This window comes from Syngnathus scovelli, chromosome 20 (assembly GCF_024217435.2).
Source record: "Syngnathus scovelli strain Florida chromosome 20, RoL_Ssco_1.2, whole genome shotgun sequence".
Classification (NCBI taxonomy): Eukaryota; Metazoa; Chordata; class Actinopteri; order Syngnathiformes; family Syngnathidae; genus Syngnathus; species Syngnathus scovelli.
In genome coordinates, this window is record NC_090866.1 from 9,842,108 (window position 1) to 9,863,156 (window position 21,049).

Genomic DNA, 21,049 nt, shown 5'->3' on the forward strand with positions numbered 1-21,049 from the left:
TTTTTATGAAACGTTCAGCAACAGAGTTCAAGGGTCATCAAACAAATGACTAATTTCAAAGTATTTTATTTATATTAAATAAGGACAAAAACACCACATAGTTTAAATTGAAATTTATTAACTCCAATACGTTGTTTTTTTGAGCAATGACAACTAAGCCGTTAAAAAAATATACAGTACACTTGACCTAAACAGTAAAGCATTGTAAAGCATACTATGAAATACAAGAATAACTTTCCTAAAATGTACACATCTTTACAAAGTGTTTACAAAGTAGACGTTTGAAGAAAAGTGCAAAAAAAAAAACGAAGACCAACAATCCCCACCAGTGAAGCAGAGGACAAACGTATACAATAAAAAAAAAAAACATACTTCATGTTACTAACTTATATTTTTGATGTGTTCTGATATGAACAGTAGACCGTGATATTGTGCTTTCTAACTTTACATTTGGAACTTGCATTAAGCAGTGCATAACAAAATACAACAAGAAAAAAAACTACCAATTCACAGTATTTGACTTGAATTTGGCGAATGAACACCCCCAAACATCTTTTAATAAATACATGAGTCTTTCATTTACAACCCGTAATGGACCTGCCCTCTTAGTAAAATATCACAGGGATGCTTTGGAATAAATAAAATGGTGTGTGGGTAATCTGTAGCAAAATTGCTGCTATCTTAAACTAATACAAACCTTTTTTTAAATCAACATCTGCCTTCAATTATCAAGTCGGTGTTAATTTTCAAAATAAGAGACTTCAGGTGATGGATTTTAAACTAGCCATTATGGTCCCAGAATATAATTTGAAATTCTGAAAAAAACACAGGTGTTGATATGACTTACATTTGCCTTTTTCTAACATATTCAAAATAAATATGAATCTTTACGTTTCTTATTGTAAAATATCAGCAGGTTCCCTTGTTTTAAAGCATAATTGTTGGATCGTATATTTGTGCTAGCTAAATTTGCTAAAAGGAGTGTATATGTGCAAAGTGACACTCTACCCTGAAGACAGCCATTCGACGTGCAAATTTGTGAAGCGTGTGTATTGCCGTAAGCGCAATTTAACAAATATTTCAAGAAAGTTCGATTACTTCATGAGAAGTGCCAAGGCAGCTTGCAAGCATTATTCAAAGCGCTGACCATTAACAACCTGCTACATAAAATATCTTTATTTACAGTACTGTTAACCGTTAAAAAATATCAGTTTTGACTTTTGTAGAACTTTCTTATATTCCCTTTTGTTTGTTGGGTAAATTATTGATAAAGTAGTAGTAGTAGCAAGATCCCTTATTTGTAGTTTGTATGTTAGCGTGTAAATATTTTGGTTGTGAGGTCAGGCAAAGCTAGTGGAGCTCAGACACTGGAGTTTTTCCCGAAGAGACTGGACGATGTTGGGCTGGTTCTGCTGCGGTTCGCTCCACAGGTATTTCTCCAGATGTTCACGTTCTAGAGGTCTCAACGCGTCGCTGGAGCGCACGGGCGTGCCGGGCAAACTACGTGAATGGACCAGAACCCGGTTTTGGTAGATAGGCTCAGCCGTTGTCAGCCCGCCCCGCTCCGGTTCCACCTCGTCCTCCGAGCGGATCTCCACGTAGTCGTCGTCGTCGCCGTTGTCCTTAAAGTTGGCAAAGTAGTTCTGGGTGGCGGCCAGGATGCTCAAGGCCGACGCTCGGTTCAGGACCACCACGTGTTGGCCGTCGTGTAAGGTGAGGTCCGATTCGCCTTGGGTGGACCTCTCAGGGAGGCTGCTCTGTCGACCGACGCGCCCCAAACTGGGACCGTGTAGTCTCTCTGTCGACCCGTTACATTTAAGTTGATTTTTCTCCGGTTGCTCGCTAATTAGCGAGCTAGCCGACTGACAGTTCCGAGACGGCGAGGACGGTGCGTTCAAGGAAGGATGTCTCTTGATCGTACTGTAGACGTGCTCCTCTTCCTCGCTCGGAGCCGATATGCAGGAGCTCCACCTCTGGGACGGCGGGGGGCTGCTGGGTGAGGTCTTGAGCGACGGGATGGAGCAGGAAGAGGTGAGTCTGCGCTGAGGGGTGGAAGCGGCCCGCGGGTTGCGCAAGTCGCCCGCGGAGGACATGAAGTTGGAGAGCTCGCCGTTGCTGTAGGTGGAGTGGAGCCATTCCTCCTCCAGGGAGGTCTCGGGCATGGATGGAGAGGAGGAAAGACCTGGATGAGCGTGGTGTGCCGTCGCCGAGGCCTCCTTGAACACGACTTGGTCGTAAAGCTGGGAATACTCGGCTATCCTGGCACCTGGAGATGCGAGAAGACAAGAGGTCACCATCAAAAATATATTTGGAATTGCTCAAATATTATGTTACCTATAGCGGGTCCCCCTTGTTTTTTTTCTTCAAGTATGGCCGCCAGGTCTCTCTGCCTCCTGTCGGCTCTTGCTCGGCTACAAGAGTCGCCGGGATCCATGCTCCTCATGCGCAAGAGCTGGTTGGCTTTCTTGATCTTCTGGCTATACTGCCGCGCCATTAAAAAGACACGACTCTTCGTTTTGTCCATAAGTTCCAACGGGAAGTCTACAGACTCGCCCAGCAGGAGAGAAGAAGAGGCCAGCGGCGAGTCCAGTTGCCCCGGGAAGAGACGGTGGATATCCTTGATGGGATTATCCCCCTGCGGAGGTGTTTTTGGAGGAAGTTCTACAAGGTCGTCGTCCTCGAGACGGAAGCTACCGCTGCTGAGGCGGGCGAGTCTGTTACGCATGCTCTTCACCGTGCCTGGTTGGGGTTCTGGCAAGACCGGAGTGGGAACAGGAGTTGGGTCTTCGGTGGTTCCATCACTTTGAAGGTCAGGGAGGTTGATGGAGGGGATGTTGAAGGATTGTGAAGAGCGCACGGGAGGGTGTCTCGGTTGACTGGCCACAGGAGACTTTTTGGTTGGACTGCCGTTGACTGAGGATCGCTCCTTGGCCGACTCACCGGCACCGACTGGGAAGGCGGCGGGCAGTCGGTCGGCTTTCTTCTCATTGCTCTTGATGTAGTTCTCCAAGTCGACCCAGAGCTCATCGGCGCCCTCTGATGTTTTAGCGCCTTTCTGTGGCTGTCGGGAGGACAACGAAGCAGATGATGATGAGCACTCTGGCTCTGAGGAACACGGGACAAAGTTAAGGCTCTCCTGCGAGACAAACGTTAAGTCCTGCTCTGACGTCACTCGGTCGTTTTTGTTATCCATCGATGGAGGATCCCGAAAACAAATGGTGTCGTAGATGTTCTCCTCGACTATCTTGAGCTCGGGACTTCCTTCCTGGGTGGAGAACTGAATGTGCTCTTTGGAACATCTGTCTAATTTAATAATGGGCTCTGAGGTGCCAAGGGCATCTGGAAAATTTTGTGCCCGAGCTGCTTGGCTCTGAGAACCCTGTGCATCAGAAGAAGGTTCTTTCCGTGCTTGGCAGTGGTCCAAGTCTCTTCTGATCAGGCCCATTTTCTTGAGGTCCTCGTAGCTGATGTTGTCATACACGTTTTCGATGTCATCCGCGGTCAGCTGCTCGGCTGATGACGATCCCGACATGTCGTTGCTGGAGGACTCCGTGTGAATCACTTCCAAGTTGCGGCCGACCTGGTTGTCATCTGGACTTTCACGAGCCTTGGTGGCATTCTCGCCGACGCTGCTCGCCCTTCGAAGAACCCTGCTGTCACCGGATGGAGGTTCAACCTGGACCGAGGGGATCTGCTCCACGTGCCAGCTGCAAGGCCGGGCGGTCCGCGGGGACGAGGTGGCCTCCGATCCCTCACGGGGTAAATCCGGTTCCGGTCCGCTCGGCTCAGTGGGAACGAACGTCTGGTAGATGTCGTCATCCTCGTCGTCCGGGTGCACGGTTCGCTGTCTGGTAGGGAACATGGCCCTGCGAGCTCGGTGGTCCGCCCAGATGTTTCGAACGGAATGATCGTTATCTGTCACGACTACCGATGGGACGGGCGACTCTGGAGGTTCTTCTGTCACACGAGCGGTCCTACGAAGCGGCGGGTGGTGACTCCCGTCCCTTACGAGAGACTCCCTGGCTCTCTGAAGATCTGAAGGGCTCATGTTGAAGGTTTTCCACTGCTCGATACTGTCCACCGATGCTTGAGGGTTCAGCCTCTTCCGACTCCCTTTCCCCGGGACTCGTAACCTCTTTCCACCACCCTGAAGGCACAGCCACAAATGTAGGTCCAAGAAAACACCAGAAATGTCAAATGTAGCTGATGAATTTTACCAGGACGCTCTCATCCTCATCGTCCGCATCTTGCTGGTGTGGCTCCTCCCCTTCATCTCTATCGCTGTGGTCGTAGTGGTCAGCGGGGTCCAAGGACTCCTGCGACTGGTTGATGAGACTCCGGCTGCGGCCTATGGTGCCCAGAGCCAGCTGGGACACGGGAGAGAGCAAACTCGAGCCCAGACTTGTTCGCTAAGGGAGGGGAGGAGATACAAAGGGTTGTTTCTGTTAGCGTGGATGCATGTGGGTTCTCATGTTCCTTATGACTGACCTTCTCGCCGTCGCTGTTGGCTGCATTCTGCTTGGCGTTCTTCAGTATTTTGGATAGCGGTTCTGAAGAGACAATTTAATTTAATATAACAATTTTGTTATATTTTATTTATTATGCAAAACTTATTTATTTTATTAGATTCAATGCTGGAATCCGCACCTTTTCTACGTCCTCTACGAGGAGTAGGGCCTTCTTTGGTGCGTGGAGAATCCTTCTTTTCACCGTCAGGACTGTAATGGAATCCAGGATGGTCTGAAAAAAAAAAAAAAATCAGACTTTAATTTGCAAAATATCACTTGACAAATGAAAAGCTCTTCTGAGTGTCACCTACGCATTGCATCCATCTCCAGGATGGCTTGTTTGGCCTAGAAAAGATGAAATTAAAACAGGTTAGACTGTCATTATAATCTTGGACACCAGGTGTCGCTAAAATCCCAACAAAGCTCACCTTGGCAGGGATTTTGGCAGGGTGATTTTCAAGTATGAGTCTCTTGAGGTGCAAGATCCACATGCGCTTATCTTGCTGGGACTTGGCCTGCGGGCGGCATCAACCATCAGAGAACATCACACATTTCCCAAAATCAAAAATAAAAAAGAGATAAAGCCCCACTCTGCTTTTTTACACAACAAAGAAGGTTTACACGCACCCACACTGTTTTTTTTTTTTTGCCGAGTATGTTATGTGATGCTACCTGGACCGTGTGTTGTAGTTTTGGATTCTTGTAGTGAAACACGCTGAAACTCAACGGCTCTTTCGGGATGACTTCCACCAACATCAAATTGCAGCACTGCAAAAAAAAAAAGAAATCAGCTTAAGCGTCCTATCACAAAATGTCACATGACAAAACGGGCGACCTACCAGGATGTGAGCCTTATACGTGAACGTTTCCTCCCGTTTCTTCGTGATAAGCAGAAGCTTATCGAAGAGGAAGAGCGTCCTCTCATTCTTCGCCCGCTGCAGTCGAAACGTCCCTTCCAGGACCAGCTCGCCGTAGCCAATCAGATCGGGGCCTTTCCAGTTAGTCAGCAAGCTTTGGATTTCCTGCAATGCATCGGTCGTCATGGCGATGAAAGTCCACGATATTTAGAAATGATCTTTGAAGTCGTACCTGTAACCTCACAGCATGCTCGTGCTTCCTCTTCATGTCGTTAATGTGCCAAGCTACTCTCTGCATGGTGTCAATGGCTTCCTGCACGACCTCATACGTCTCCGTGTCCTTCTCCATATGGTTGGCTATCTCCTACAAACGTTGGCAAAGTGAGCTGGGGAGGGGCGAGTACCATATGCTTTCCAAGAGTGGAGATGCCGTACGTGAAGGAGCAGATGGTACTTGAGGATCCTCTGCACCGGCTTCAGCAGGTAGGAGCCCAGGGGTAAGGAGTGGCGCAGAGATTCTTGGCGTTCGCGGAAGAACTTGGCCAACGCCTTGTTCCTCATGCACTCGGTGAGCACAGCCACCGACCTGCCGGGTCAAAACACGGCTGTTGATGAGGCGACGGCCCCAAAAAAAACATGAGCGATGAGGGTATTAACGTCAACCGTGGGAAATTGCATCCTGAGGGCAAGGAGCAGCCTCACGTTTCAAACTAGACCATCACGCGTTCGTCTATCGAGGCGTCCCGCAGGGCAAACAATTAGAAGTAGGACGATAACAACAATACACCTTCTATCAACGTCTGTCATCAAGCATTACTGTAAAGGAAAAAAAAAGGGGAGGGGCGGTGAGTGACCCCCCCGAGGCCGACAATTTGACTCCTCACGTTGACGGAGTTATACGAGACTCTGGGAAGAAACGTGGGCGACGGAATAATGTCGCTATAATAATAATGCTAGCTCGGATTTTCAAGCGTATTGAAGTCTTACCTTGGGTAATTGGTGCAGTACTGAGTGTAAATGTGGAATTCTTCACTCTGCAATTACAAAAAAAAAAAAAATGAGACAAAAAAAACAACATGGAGACGTGCTGGTGAAATAATTTCAGGTCTATCGGGCTCATCGGCCTGTACTTAAAATTAGGAGCCAGGCGTAGAGAAAAAATGCTGACTCTGCTTTTCAATCAACCAACAGCGATTAAAAAGCCCTTCGTTCAACTTGTCCGCCCCCTTAATTAAGACCTTGGTCGCCTCCGTGAACATCAAACTTACAAAGTTTGCCTGGCAACTCAAAATTTGACTTGAAGCCCCCCCCCCCCCCCCCCCCCCTGCTGTTGCGTAACACGAGACATGTCTCGCCGACATCTATTCGCGTCCATAAACACTACGGGGGGGATCTGCACAGGAACAGGAAGCGACATCACAAACAGCAAAGATGATCAGATATCACTTTTTATTTTTATCTCCGTAGGGAAACTTGAAGGACCTCAAGCCAATAATTCAGTAGCCGGAGGTTCTCCATGGGAAAAAGGAGCTAAATTGAAGAGCAGAGGTCTCCTCCTCCTCCTCCTCGTCTCCAGTAGTCTGCTACCACACGGCGGGCCTAAACGCAACCAGATGTGTCCGCCATCCAGTTTTTTTTTTCGATGGCACACACGAAGCGCTAATACGCATTGGGCTGAACTTTCGTACCGCGACCGCAGGACATATAAACGTTTGGATAGAGTACTAATTTGTGCGGCGTGTACGTATGGGAAAATGCAAGACGTGCCCTCAAAATCGACAAAGTCGGTCGTTTTCAAAATGTATTTCAGAGCAGGAAAAAATAAATAAATAAATTGCCTGTTTTTCCATTTGTCCAAAGTTTACGCAAGTGTCAGAACAGGCCGCAACAAGCAACATGGGGGAAAAAAAAAAATCCGTCTGGGCGTTGGAGAAGGTGACGAAAAGCACTCGAGCTTGAAACGACATGATAGTTGTTACATAGTCAGGCGTCGATGCACTATTTGAACACAAACGCTGGAGTCAGAAACAGGCATATATTCTTGATCCTCTGCCAAGAACGATGAATATTAACTCATTCAGCGACGATGTGGCCTTTCAACTGTCCACCACAAACCGAAACAATCGTTCTTACCTTCGATACGAAGCATTCAGCGATGGCCACGGGGTCCGCGTTGCACTTTTCCAGCTCGTGAAGCAAATCCCTGAAAACAAAACATGTCCGCCATGTTCCCAGATCACACCAAACACACATTGGATCATAAAATAATGTTCTGCTTCATTGTTTGTGACTATTGTGTCAAGTCGGGAAGAAAAATTAGTGCTGAAGCTTCCTTGAATTGAAAAGCGCAGCTCCTGTGGTCACAAAACCGTCCCCTGGTGCTGAAGTTATTGTTTCATGACCAACGCTTGAGGTCACTGCTTGAAATTGCTTTTGTGCTTTCTTAGACTGGTTCACTTTTTTTTTTTTTGGGGGGGGGTGGGGGGGGCGTCCGACAGCTGACAAATGACTGGGTGGCAGCATGTTTATCTCCAAAGACCACCATGATGCTCGACTATTCTTCAAACTGCACAGGAGGGGGAGGGGGCGGGGACTCGCTATCCGAGTCTCATGATGGGATATAAAAAAAAATTTAAAAAAATGCCGTACCTATTGAAGTGGTAGATGTCCCGGATGTTGCCAAATAGTGAGCCTTTGTCCTCATTGCTCAAACCCAGCCGAGCCTGGTTGCTGATCTCCAAGTAGTCCTAGAAGGAGGAAAAGGTAACTTAAATTTTTTTTGTGGGTTTAATAAAGTTTTAAATATATTTTTTAGATTTAAAGAAAGACTGGTGGTCAGCAATAAAAGTTCTCATCTCGGGTGTTAATCATCTACCTGTCTCGGTTTCGACCTTACGCAATTTTTATCTTGGCGTCTGTAGTGCGTGGAACACTTCTCACAATGAATTGCACATAAGTCAATAAAATAGAGTCCATAAAAATTCAAATCTGACAGCATTGATTGTATCTGTTGCGACAAGCAATTTCAGAAAAAACTGTTAATGCGGAAAGAATGTTTGCTTCAAATTCACCCGTGCGAGCACACAATGAAGAAAATGTCCTGCAGCTGTTTCTTTTTTTTTTTTTTATAGGTTCGGAAAAATCGTTGGAAAAAAGTTGTTTATTAATCTGCCAATGATCATCATAAAATTGCGCCTTGAAATAAACTCAGTGTGCGGGAAAGTCTGTGCAAGCACTGCCCACAGGAATTTGAGTGCGGATTGAATTATTTCTGAATTAGTCGGTGAACTTGAGATGCTCGTATCGATTATGACATCATATCTTGAACCGAAAACGTGATTTTACCTTCAAGCACGGCTCCTCACATTTCACAGCATATATGCTAATGCTAATGCTAATATTCAAAACAAAAGTCTCGGGTTAAAAACATGATTAATAGAACTAGCGCCATCTAGGGGTCATGTCAGGGGGGGGGGCATGTCAAGATTCAGTTCATTATGTGAGGTTATGTGTAAGGTGATGCTCTATTAGTCGCGGGGTCACGGATGTGACCCGGCTTGATGACCTCCCTCCCTCAACACGTTCTCCTCCAGCTCAAGAACGGGCGGCTTACGCACGCACCTCTCGGCAGGTAAACTCCCCCGCTAAGCATCAGTCTCAACATGTACTAACTTGACGCTGAGTGGAGTTAACCATTAACCTCCTCCAACGCAGACTCCTTTCCAATCCAAACACTTTACCCTTCACTGTAGTAGGAAGTCATTACTCTCGACGATTACCAGTGTAAACATCCCCGCTGGAATTGTCACAGGTGACTTCCCAAAGACCTCGCCATGTTTCTCAGGTGTCATAACGCAAAAAAAAACGATGTTGGATGACTGATTGGCTTCATTACCAATGCTAATCCTGGGAGTTAGCTGAAAAACGCTGACTCACCAAAATGATTATAGTCCAATAGAAATTATTTTCCTTGCAGCTTTGGAGGTAGTAACAACCAGAATCTGGGAAAGATTGGAAAAACCTGATGTTTTTTTGGGATATTCAAAGTTCAGGCCCACATGACAGTTCATTCGCAGGACGGGTATGAGCACAGAGAGATCCCGGGGCCCATGGGAGTCTGGGTCAATATTTGTCTTGGGCCTGTCACACCCTCTTGGTTTGCAGGAAGCAGCATGGACTTGGGGATTATGGAAGACGGGGTTTGCATTAATGGAGGCTTTGGTACGTTAGCGTTGCTGCTACCGAGACCCTTAACATTAAAGAGGCAGGGACGGCTCGGGTGCAGATTTATTCTGGCGTCTGAAGATTGGACCGCCGTGGAAAGCGGTAATCCAAGAGTGGGTGGTCCGTTAAACGTGGACTGGTGGTGGTCTGCAGCTCTTAAGCCCTCTTCCGTGTTGTCTTAACCTGCTGTTATCTCCCGAGCTAAATTCTTCTTCCTAGCCTCCCGTCGTCAAGCCTGTGGCTTTTCCGCACCTCTGCATCCGGGAAAGCGGAACATCAATCACAAGTGTCACCGCTAATCTTCTGTCTTGACTCAGTTTGTCTTCAACTGGACCAACTGATTTTAAAGTCAGATATGATTACGAGTCTTGTTTGCTGTTTCGGGGATTAGCCGACTCTCACCAGGTGAGGGGGTTCCGGTTCCGGTCTAGGTCAACCATCAAGTATCAGGTATCAGGAAATGGAAAACTGGGATTTGCATTGAAGACCAGTTCTACCGGGCCAACTCTAGGTATCGCTTGAATCGAAAGTGGCTAACGGACATATTCGTCACATCTGTTGGACCCATTTGAGAACTAGAAAAGGTCAATCACAATAAGAAGGGCTCAAGAAAGGTGAGCCAACTCGCCCGGACCATCCAAACCAAAGTCTGCAAATCCTTGAAAGGAAGCAAACAAGATCTATTCACCTCCGAGCAAAACGTTAAAAAATAGCCCGTTTGTCTAAATATGTGTGTGTGTACAGTGTGTGTGTTTAAGTACACACGTTTTCAATGTGCGCCTGTTCCTGCAGTACAAAGGCACCGGTGTCGTGTAACTCAACCGACCCCGAAGGCTGCGAGCACAGGTGACCCTATTGTGTTGAGAAGTTTCTGACGGACAACAAGCGGTAGTGTGTGTGTTGGTGTGTGTCACGTGTGCGAGATACACAACAACCCAATGTGTGTGTGTGTTATCAGCTGATTGAAAGGTGCCCTCGCTCTTGAAAGGAACAAAGTCAACCGCCTACCTGACTAAAACGTTTACAACCGTCACTTTGAACTCAAGCTACCTTGACCTCCCTCAGGTTCAAACAAGTCACAGTCGGGAGGTTCTGGGTTTGAATCTCGGCTTCAAACGTGGGATGTGAATGGATTTAATTTATTTATAGACATTAAGGTCTAAGTTTGGAATTCCTAAAGTGGTGATTTCTTACCTCCACGATGCTTCTTAGATCTTGGACGTAGGTTCTCTCGGTGTCCAGAATCTCCTGCACCACACGGTCCACATAGGTCCTGGGTCCTTGCACCTGAGCAATCCGTTCTAGACCAAGCTCCGGTTTCGAGTGATCCGTCGGTGTCTGTTCAGTGCCCTTCCTGCCCGGCTGCCTTCCTGTTTCCATCCCTCCGTCATCTCTGTGGTCCTCCTCTCCGCATCCCAGCTGCCGGGCGGGAACCAGCTCCAGACGTATGGCCCCGGAGTCCGGGTCCGAGTTCACCGGGTTGCAGTGGGGGGTGTGGACAAGGGTGGAGCGGCTGCCCAGCGAGCAGTGACTGTCCCGGGAGGAAGCGGAGGAAGAGGTGGAGCTGTAGCTGACGGGTCTTTCGGCGCTGTCCAGAGACGAGTCCATGCTGTGGGCTGAGCAATAGCGCGAGGAGGCGTAACGGAAGGCCGGGTTGCCGAGGCAACGGGCGGGGATGTCGCTGGAGCTCAGGACTGAGCCAGAGTCCGGGACTTCGGGTACAGGTGGCAACGCATCGGGTAGATAGCTGTAGTCATCTGAAGAGAGGGGGAAAAACAGACAATCGGAATTACGTCGGCTATCGCCTTACAAACGGAATTCCTAGCATGCTAGCTGACCGCGGTCCAACCGTCACGGTTTGCATTGAGACAAGAATTCTAATCAGGACGAGCCAAGGAGAGATAAAATACGCTCGTTTAAAGGAATGCGGAGCTTTTGGACGAAGGCTCGTATTAAGATACCGTCTCAATCTGCTCGCCTCGGGCAATGAATGAAAGGCCTATTCCACGAAGACAGGCGGGTTTATGTTTGTGCTTATTTCACATCAGTCCAGTCTTCCGTCCTACATGAAACGGAAAACTGACCGCGGCTTCAAAAGAAATCAATAGAGCGTGCCCTCACACTCTCTCACCTTTCGAGTGGGTGCACCGACACCTCGCGCTGGCAGCCGGCCCTGCTCAGTGATGGAGAACATCACAAGTCCTGACCCACTTTTTTTTTTTTTTACGATGACACGCCAGACAATAATAATGAATCGATTCAATGAAAGACGTGCGGGGTGGCGGAGGAGAAGGGGAGGGGGGTTCTGATAAGCAAGTACACAAAGCACAAAGGCTGACATTATCATCAATCGTGATATTAATAGCTAACTGGACGTTTCCTTTGCCCTTTAATAAATGCATCAGACGCTTATCACTGCCAGCGATACACTATGGCGCGTGTGTGTGCAACTAAGCTAAGTTTATCACCAAGGAGATAAGACTAATAGAGTTTAAAGCATAATGACCCTCACATTAGCTATTTTATCTAGTTACAGGTAGGCAACACACACACACATTGAAGGCTAAGTCAGGTTAGCGTAGCGAAAGCAAGCTTTTGTAGGCTAAACATGAGTAGCGATTGCTCCATCTTGTGTTTGTCCAAGCCTTCCTTCCCACCTTCATGTTTGAGACCCACCCTGCACGTTTCCTGGGTGAATTGGCTCGTGTACACAGAGAACGACACACACACACACAGAAGCGAGCTAAGGTTACCTCCTCTCCAGATTATGTTCAACCTGATCCATGTCAATGATCTCTAATTGCAAAGTATGCAGGTTGGGACTGTTCCCCCCTCTCATGGTGTGCAGGGTGTGTTCGCCATCATACCAGAAAGCCAAAAAAAAAAGAGTGACTCATCATGTGCCAAATCAACAACCAGGTTTTCAGATTCGAATTTTCTTCACACTTTCTTGAATGCATTCAAATCTATCTTCATTCCAGAGATGTTTCATTCAACCTTGGTGGTCAACATATCGTTTCTAGGTCAGCTCCAAATATATCAGATCTCGTAATATTGCAAAAATGCCGAATATGTGCACGAGGGAGAGGCGGAGGGCCCCTCGGATGAATGAAAGTAGGAAGAAGCAAGGAGAGGACAAAAGGCCAAACGCCACCCACTCCCTTTTTGCTATTGGTCCCTCCCATGTTTCCTTTCTCCTACTGGTGACCATCCGTCAATTTGAATCCATCCCTTTATAACCCTCCAAAGTCTAAATGTGATGTCATCAGCGGGATGGCGGCCGTGATAGAGATGCAGACTTGATCTCAACTGACGCTAAGGACCTTAAAGTGTCACTCAGGATTTCACAGCGGCACACTAGAGGGGGGGGGGGGGGGGGGGCGGGGCTTGTATCTGCCCCAACAAAGACCTGTGCTGACTCAGCAATCCAGATTTTTTTTTTTTTTGTAAACACTTTATCTTCTACTGCTAATTGGCTGCATTTTTTTTTTATTATTTCCTGGAAGAGAATGCTAAAGGTCAAACATGCACAATGACTCATAAATTGCCTTATCAGCTTGCAAAAAAAACTTTCACTTCTACTTTTCACGCGCAGGATTAAAAGAAATCAGCAGCGGTGGGAAAACTTACACCAGCTATTTTTAGGCCCAATTTTGGGCCACCCGTGCGACCCTCGTCTCATTCTCTGACCTGATTGGATTTCAGCCTGCTGCGATAAATCACACAAATGTCCAACCACTGGCATTTCTTCTACTCCTTGTCTCCATCACCTCAAAACTAAATAGTTTCCCCTAAACAGTAATTACCCCCCCCCCCCCCCCCCCTTCGCCATTTGTAGCCCCCCCCCCCCCCCCCCTCCCCTTTCCCAATTGGGCTACCCTTAAGACTCTAATTTGGGTCACAGGCTGCAGAATGGCATCCCGGCGGCACTCGCAGCGAAAGGAAACTGCCCCCCCCCTCCCCATCAACAGCAATTTGTGGTTGTTTTTGCTAAAAATAATTTCATAAAAACCCACTCACACTTCAACAAGGTGCCACTTATGTCCTCATTTAACATTTACAGGCATTCTAACAAACTATTAAATGTTCTGAGCCTAGTCGGAATTCCTCAGACACTTCAATTAAAATCCCGAAAGGTCCAAATGAACTGAAACGCCCTCTGTAAGAAAACAAGCGGACCCAGGGAGGGGTGGGGGGTGGGGGGCGGTTCTCGGACAACGGGGCCCGCTTCGTACGCAGCTGTCAAGTAAAACCCAACGATCAAATCAAAATCAATTTTTGAACTCATTCCACAAATGCACACAAGGAGTCCTTACCGGTCGGCATGATGACCAAGTTTCAAGGGTGACAAAGATCTGCCTCGTGCATCACATGGTATTCCAAAAAGTGATCCCCTCGTTTAAGTTCATTGTGAATCCTTTCTCCAGGGAGTCAAAAGTGTGCAGTCCACTCCTCGCTCACACTCTGACTGGCTACTGTGTCCCTTGGTTCCAAGGGAGGAGGGGGGGGTCGGTCCCTTCCTGGCTCGGCTCTTCATCCGTCCCTCCCCTGTGGCAACACATCCATCGCCCACGGAGCGTGTGGAAAAGTGTTCCCGAGTGGCTTTTAATGCGAGTGTGAGTATGTGTGTGTGAATGGCCTCTGCTCCTTCCCTGCTGGCTCATTCCCCTCCCCCTGACTCCTCCCCATCCAGCACTCCCCAAGCCACAAATGACAAGGAGTTCTCCATTAAGTTCTCCCCGCTCCCTTCATCTTTTTCTCTCCACGTACAATCAGAATGGAACGCTTTGGAGACACTTTTACATGCTGTGCGGCTACGGGAGCGCTTGATCAATAGGCCGGCTCAAACAAAAGCCAGATCAGAGAAAACTCAATGAAGTGTAAGAAAAGACACGGGAGGCCCAGACGCGTCCGTACGCAGATATTAGGCGGGGGGTGGATGAGCCGACAATAGTCTCAAAATATTCCCGGAGCTAGAAGCCTTGTTAGCATTGGACAGCAATAGCTAGCTAGCCAACAGCGGCGTCAAACTCATTTTTGTCAGTTTCCATAACTAGTTTTGAAATCAGAGACTAGTAAAATATCAATTCAAATATCTTAAAAAGCTCTTAAAGTGAAGACAATTTGTCTTTGTGGGCCACATAAAATGATCTGGCGGGCCGTATCTGGCCCCCGTGCCTCAGGTTTGACACCTAAGCTTTAAGGGGACAAATGGACGCCCCAGCAGCTCCCTACCGACACAATAATGAAGCCCAAGAAGCGCGACCTCCTGAAGGTCCGCTGACCCACGAAGGCCTTAAAGCTTCACCCCCTTTGGAGCGTAATGAGCACCTCCAACTTTGGTAAACACACGCGGCGGCGACAGTCGGAACGCTTTGCTTCATCCGATGACAGAAAATGGCGGCAAATGACCCGAGAGGGACTTCAAGCAGGACAAATTGATCAATGCTGTAAAAGCCATCCCGCCGTTGAAATCTCGGAGATACACAAAGACCGCACGGGGCCTTCGAAACTTTTAATTAAATCCTTGTTGCTGAAAAACGCAGCGACTCAACTGTAGTTCTCGCACGGTCGCCGTGGCGACAGCAAGCGTTCATCACGGCGTGAGGATCCAGCGAGCAAATGCTTTGGTTGCCAATAAACGACTTTGTTCCTCATCACGCTGGCCCGGCGTTAACGCCAAAGAGGGTTCACACACACGGCCTATTCAACATTTACTGGCGTGCACACACACAAACGGTATTTGCTTTTGGACAACATAGTAAACTCAAGCCTTGAAGAAACCGGCCTCTTGCAAATGCTTAAGAGTGAGTAAGCAGATAAAAAAAAAAAAAAGGATCCCTTAACGGATTCTGGAATTAATGAGTTCATGTTATTGTTCACAGAAGGAATTCACGAAAGTCGCGTATCGATTTTCGCTTTCCTTGATTTTACTTCGAGATTCCCGGACGGTATTCCCCAGAGATTGTCTGCTTGTTGCGGTGCCAAGACAAATTCAGGAATTTGGGAGTCTTGCCGCCCTCCTCCAAGACTTTGTACCGTTAAAGTGTGTGTGTGTTTCCGTGTGTGTGTGTATGAGTTATTGAGGCTAGTACAGTAGCGGATACGTGGAGGAAGCGGTGTTTGGCCCGAGATTAAAAATACAAGACGGGGGTCTCGCTCCAGGAAAAGGAGTCCAATAGAATAGGGAGTGAGGGACTTTTTGCAATCAAGGGGAAACATGTGACATGCAGCAAAATACGCCTAAAAAAAAAAATTAAAAAAAAATCACAGTTGTTGCAGTGACGACATATTTGTTATGAAAATAATTTAAAAAATATAATTTAATATAATTAAATACAATATCATTTATAACAATAATTAAATAATAAATTTAAATAATTTAAAATCAAATGAAAGTAGGTCAAAGTGGCTTTTGTAGCATAAAGCAATTACAATGATACTGGACTAAAGGCAAAGCCATTTTCAAAGTCAAAAGTCAAAGTCAGCTTTTGTTTTGCCCGCAATCACAACAATGATAAGCTGTCACTCACCTGTGGGCCATCATGCCCAGGACTAGCCTTGCTCACCCGGTATTCCATCACACGTTAATCCCACGTCCGAGGGTTTTATCATTTAAAATAAATAAACAGGCTTTCTGTCAAGGTGATCCGATCTGTGCATGAGGTTGATAGTGAGAGAATGAGAGAACCACACAGATGGATCAGATGGAAGCAAGCTAACTGACTGCCCACTAACTGGGAGGAGGGGGGGAGGAGGAGGAGGAGAAGGGGAGGGGGGGGGCTCCTGTATTTGAGCAGCCCACTTCCTGACCGCAAAGAAGCTGCGCTGGGTGTCTGACCTCGATTTATGGCTCCAAGTTCTGTTGACCACAAAAGGTTCGGAACGAGAAAACTCCCAAAAAAAGTTGCACAATCTTCTGGTTATTGTTCTACGTGTAGGAGATGAGGGGCAGGGAACTTGTGAATTGTTTTGGCAATCTACAGGAAGAACAATCAGCGCCGCCCCACCCTGCTTCCTGCATGTCTCATTTGCTTGTTTACAGATCAAGCTAGCAAACAGGATGCCGCATCATTAAGCAGGTGAATCACGTTCATGTGATGACCTCGTCACCGATTTGATTTCTATCTCCTCCGACTTTCCTGCGGATATATGATGACCAAGAAATGTTGACGTCTTTGCTTTTTATTTTTTTTTGCTAGCTTGCTCCTTGTCACCTTTCATGAGTCATGAGTTCTCCCCAATAAAGTCATAAACCTCAAAAGGAACTTTGGAACACTCACCATCTTACAAAACAAACAAAACCCAATTTGCACTCTCACTGTTGAATACCACCAAAAAAATATTTAGTTCATAATACGGATTTAAGAACAAATTTAAATCCTAAATTCAATAAAACCACGGGGTGAATCCATGAATTATGACTTTGCTCTCCTGCCTGTGTGGCTTTTAGTCGGATGAATAAAAAGGCAGGAGTGTGTGTTGGCAGCTTGCCGAGGGCTTACTTTGCCTCATATTCAGATGGCGCTAATACTCTGCCGTTCCCATGCCGAGTTGGAGACCCGCTCGCTCTCTTTAGGGAACCTCGGATGTCACGGCGCACAAAAGGAGCCGTGAAGGCCGTCCAACTCAAGCGGGGGCTATTATTTACAGTAGCAAAAGAAAATGGCTGCTCCCCCCCCTTCCCCTCAGCGCTATTCGCCAATCAGTCCAATCCCGCCCGACATAATAAAGTGGCGGGTTTTGTTACAAGCGAGCCCGAAAGAAAATGCCAAAGTGATTGCTAAAATATTTTATGAAAAATTATAATATTGAGGGCATCGGCGGACAACACCCGATTCCTCCTGCCCAGCACGGACCCCCGGCCTGCAACACACACACACACACACACACGTCCCCGTGGAGCTGTAACAGAACCCGGAATCTAGGTCGCCGGGCTTGAAATATAAACTGCCACTCAAGAAATGAGGAGCGGCAAATTCTTCCCTCGAATGACCCGAATGTGCGGGCAGCCAATCAGGCGCCACCGTTTCAATTCATTGCACGGTAGGTGCTGCTGTTATGGTTAGCAATGCTAACCGTGCTAAGTGAAAGCAACCGCGAGGGTAAATTTATGGAAATGCCGGAAAGGGAAAAGCTAGCTTGATATTGAAACAAACGGCACCTGCGTTATCGCAACTTTCTACAGTCATATCTATCCAATAAAAACAGGAACACACACACACACACACACACATTGCAGCAGAACACCACTCATGCAGACATAAGGGGCTATTTATAAACCACTTCCTTTTATTTACCCGGCTCATTGTTCAGACCACATCTGCTGAGGGCCAAGGGCACAATGGCCAGTCCGGAGCTGACCACACACTGACACACACACACACATGGAACACACAAAGAGTACGACAAGAGCCAGACACAAGCCGGCATTCCAAAATATCCCCAGCTTTTGTTCAAGCTCTGAGGGGGCAAGCTCCAATAGCTGACACCACCTGTTGGACAGTCGGTCATACCGACTCAACGTCACATGGCGCTGCGGAAATAACAGGAAAGTTCCAAAAACCAAAATAGGCATTTATTTATTTACACGCCGCCAAATCCCCATGAAGCGGTTATCTCTATTTCAGTTTACGCCGTCTCTCTTCTCTCTGCCCATTTACTCCGAGTTATTTCCGATGAGGAAAAGCGGCCCTGGAGGGTAAACAGCTCTGATTGTTATCGTCCCGACATGTCCGCAGGCGAGACGTTGACATCGCAAAGTTGGGAAAGCGTAAAACCGTGCAGGAAACCAACGTGCTATTTATTTTTTTTACGCAGCACGGACCGCTGCTACGAATGTTTACCCGCGGAGCCGCAAATATGGGCTCAAATCCACATTGTTGGGAAAAGCCACCAAATCTGGCAACCCTGAATGAAGTTTTGAAGAAAAGTGCAAACTCAGCAGAAAGACGTAGGTGTTAAGAGCTAGCGGTAAGGCTAGCTTTCTGAAAAACATATTTAAAAGCCGATGCATACAGCTGAGCGGCTGCAGTCTGAGGGAGTCGGACCCCTGTCCTGGTCCAGATGAGGGGGGGGTCAAGACGCTGCCAAACAATAAAACAAAGGCATCATAGTGCGGCTGGGGGGGGGGGGGATGGAAAGTGAGAGGAACAGCTGCTGTGTGGGAGACTTGGATAAAGAGGAGTTGGTGGTGGGGTGCTTGGAAGAAAGGGGGGGGCTTTTTTTTTTTTTTTTTTCAATGGCGGGGAGATAAATTACTTTGTTGTTAGGGCGAGGTCGCCACCCTTCGCCACGCACATACCGACAAGACCGCAAAGACGCTGACCCCGTCTTCATGGACGAGACACCCGACACGTGAGATTTGGGTCCGCTCGTGTTGGTCCGTGCCAACGTTCAAAAAACGCAGCTGCTCGGCCCACGCGACCAGCTGGGAGGAGAAAAGCGGCCAAATGTAAACGTTTGCCACCGGAGCCTGAAAAACATTTATTTGAGCGACTTCAGATCACATAGCCTGCCTGCTCTCTAATTTAATAGGCCACGCTGAATAACATTGAAATGTTTGCCAACTTGCTCGCCACTGCTTTTTATATGGGTCATTACGACACAAAATTTTCTTTTTTATTTCAGGATTAAGCCGAATGAAACGTTTGAGGTGTTTGGAACGGATTAATTCGATTTACATGATTTCCTATGGGAAATATTGCTTTAGTTTTCACACGCTTGGGTTTTGAAGCATTCTGGAGCTTAGATATAAAAACGAGGGTTCTTTGAGAGAACCGCTGGGCCCAGTCATCAGTGTAATTGCTAGCGGAGGTGTTGAAATTTAAATGAAGGTCTAATCTCCCGCCAAATCCCCCTTTGACAGACTTCGAAATCAGATCTGATGACATCCCAGGTCCCAACAAAGAAGCTCTTACACTCGAAAGGGATGAACAAGACTTCATGCATGATTTGTGACATTGCAGTGGGACCTTGGTCATGTTTTACATATATATAAATAAAAAAAGGGAAGTCATCTCTACTCAGCTAAAAATACAATCGCAGCACAGAACGCGTCTGAGCATGTCGGTCTGCTGCTGCCAGTTTCAGGCGTGGAAATGTGGGCTGGACCTGAACTACCCCGTACAAACAAAAAAAAAAAAATTATATAACATACACACCTGACTTGAACAGGAAACACGAAGCCAACACTTTTGGAAACATTAAACATTAAGCTGGAGCCTATCCCAGCTAAGGTCAACGATGGGGTACACGCACGTGTAGCAATGGGCAAGCGAGACGACCAGCTCGGGCCGAGACCGCACATTTCCCTTTCCTGTGTGGCCAGCAAAAAAAAAAAAGAAAAAAAAAAAAATCACTCAGCTGTGCAGCGTAAGACATAGGAGATGATGGAAGGGCGACAGCTTATCTGTCATGCATGACCACTAATTCCGTGCAGACTCACTGTAAGAAAAGGATTACAAGCAAGTAGCTACATGGAGCAGAAAAAAAAAAAAAAATCTTGTCATGCTCAGCTTCACTTTTATTTTTTTTTGGGTAATGTCAGAATATATTACCGCTATTCATTTTACGTCGCCTCAATTTCTCCCCCTTTTGTCCGTTTCGTTACGCCTCTGCCCTGACGTGACATGCCAGCAGGGAAGGCTACCGGCCTAAGGTCAAAGGTCGCCAACCCCCACAACCCTCTTAAAGTTAAAGTCCCAATGATCATCGTCACACACACATCTGGGTGTGGTGAAATTTGTCCTCTGCATTTAACCCATCCCCATGTGATTTTAATCCATCCCCTGGGGGAGAGGGGAGCAGTGAGCAGCAGCGGTGCCGCGCTCGGGAATCATTTGGTGATCTAACCCCCCAATTCCAACCCTTAATGCTGAGTGCCAAGCAGGGAGGCAATGGGTCCCATTTTTATAGTCTTTGGTATGACCCGGCCGGGGTTTGAACCCACAACCTTCCAGTCTCAGGGCGGACACTCTACTACTAGGCCACTGAGCTTACTGCCTCAAGCGAGGATTTATAAAACAAGCAGATAAAGTATCATCAACAACAGTCCCGGTTGCAAATCCAAATTACCTGCAAGATACGATTCTAAGAATAACAGCCAGAGTGTGACATCACAGAACTTCAAGTGCATCTTGTAATTTGGTCCTCTGGTTCAGACCAAAGCCGAAAATGATACACGGCTTGATCCTCAGCCTTTACGTAGCCAAACTTTCCCATCAGGGCAAAACACTCAAGAGTAATGTGAGTTTTGTACAGATGAGGGGGGCTAATTTGAGATTATCTTCAAGGGACAGACATGTTACACATCATAAACGCAAAGACATCATGGGGCAAATTCCAGCACTAAAAACATTCGTCATGGGGAAAGCGCCAAAGTGACTTGACAGCTGCAAACTCACCATTCATCATTTTATTTTCAAAGTCGGACAAAAAAGTCAGTTTGATGTGTGCCCA

The 21,049-nt window shown here is 47.1% G+C and overlaps 1 protein-coding gene across 3 annotated transcripts; it reads right to left on the reverse strand.

The window, feature by feature from the left end:
- Positions 1 to 98: 98 nt before the first annotated feature.
- On the reverse strand, positions 99 to 16,297 carry LOC125990011 (pleckstrin homology domain-containing family G member 1). 3 transcript variants are annotated; one of them, XM_049756598.2, is made up of 16 exons: positions 16,123 to 16,297; positions 10,784 to 11,346; positions 8,015 to 8,112; positions 7,499 to 7,568; positions 6,353 to 6,399; positions 5,801 to 5,951; positions 5,598 to 5,729; positions 5,348 to 5,530; positions 5,181 to 5,276; positions 4,937 to 5,023; positions 4,820 to 4,853; positions 4,648 to 4,740; positions 4,489 to 4,550; positions 4,218 to 4,409; positions 2,335 to 4,147; positions 99 to 2,266 (listed from the first exon to the last, which is right to left on the reverse strand). In XM_049756598.2, the coding sequence occupies exons 2-16, from the start codon at positions 11,195 to 11,197 to the stop codon at positions 1,341 to 1,343; spliced, it is 4,398 nt and encodes a 1,465-aa protein (XP_049612555.1). In that variant the 5' UTR covers positions 11,198 to 11,346; positions 16,123 to 16,297; the 3' UTR covers positions 99 to 1,340. The 3 variants fall into 3 exon arrangements, with proteins under 3 accessions (XP_049612555.1, XP_049612553.1, XP_049612554.1); XM_049756596.2 differs by having other exon boundaries at positions 16,159 to 16,291; XM_049756597.1 differs by lacking the exon at positions 16,123 to 16,297 and adding an exon at positions 13,906 to 14,228.
- Positions 16,298 to 21,049: the final 4,752 nt, after the last annotated feature.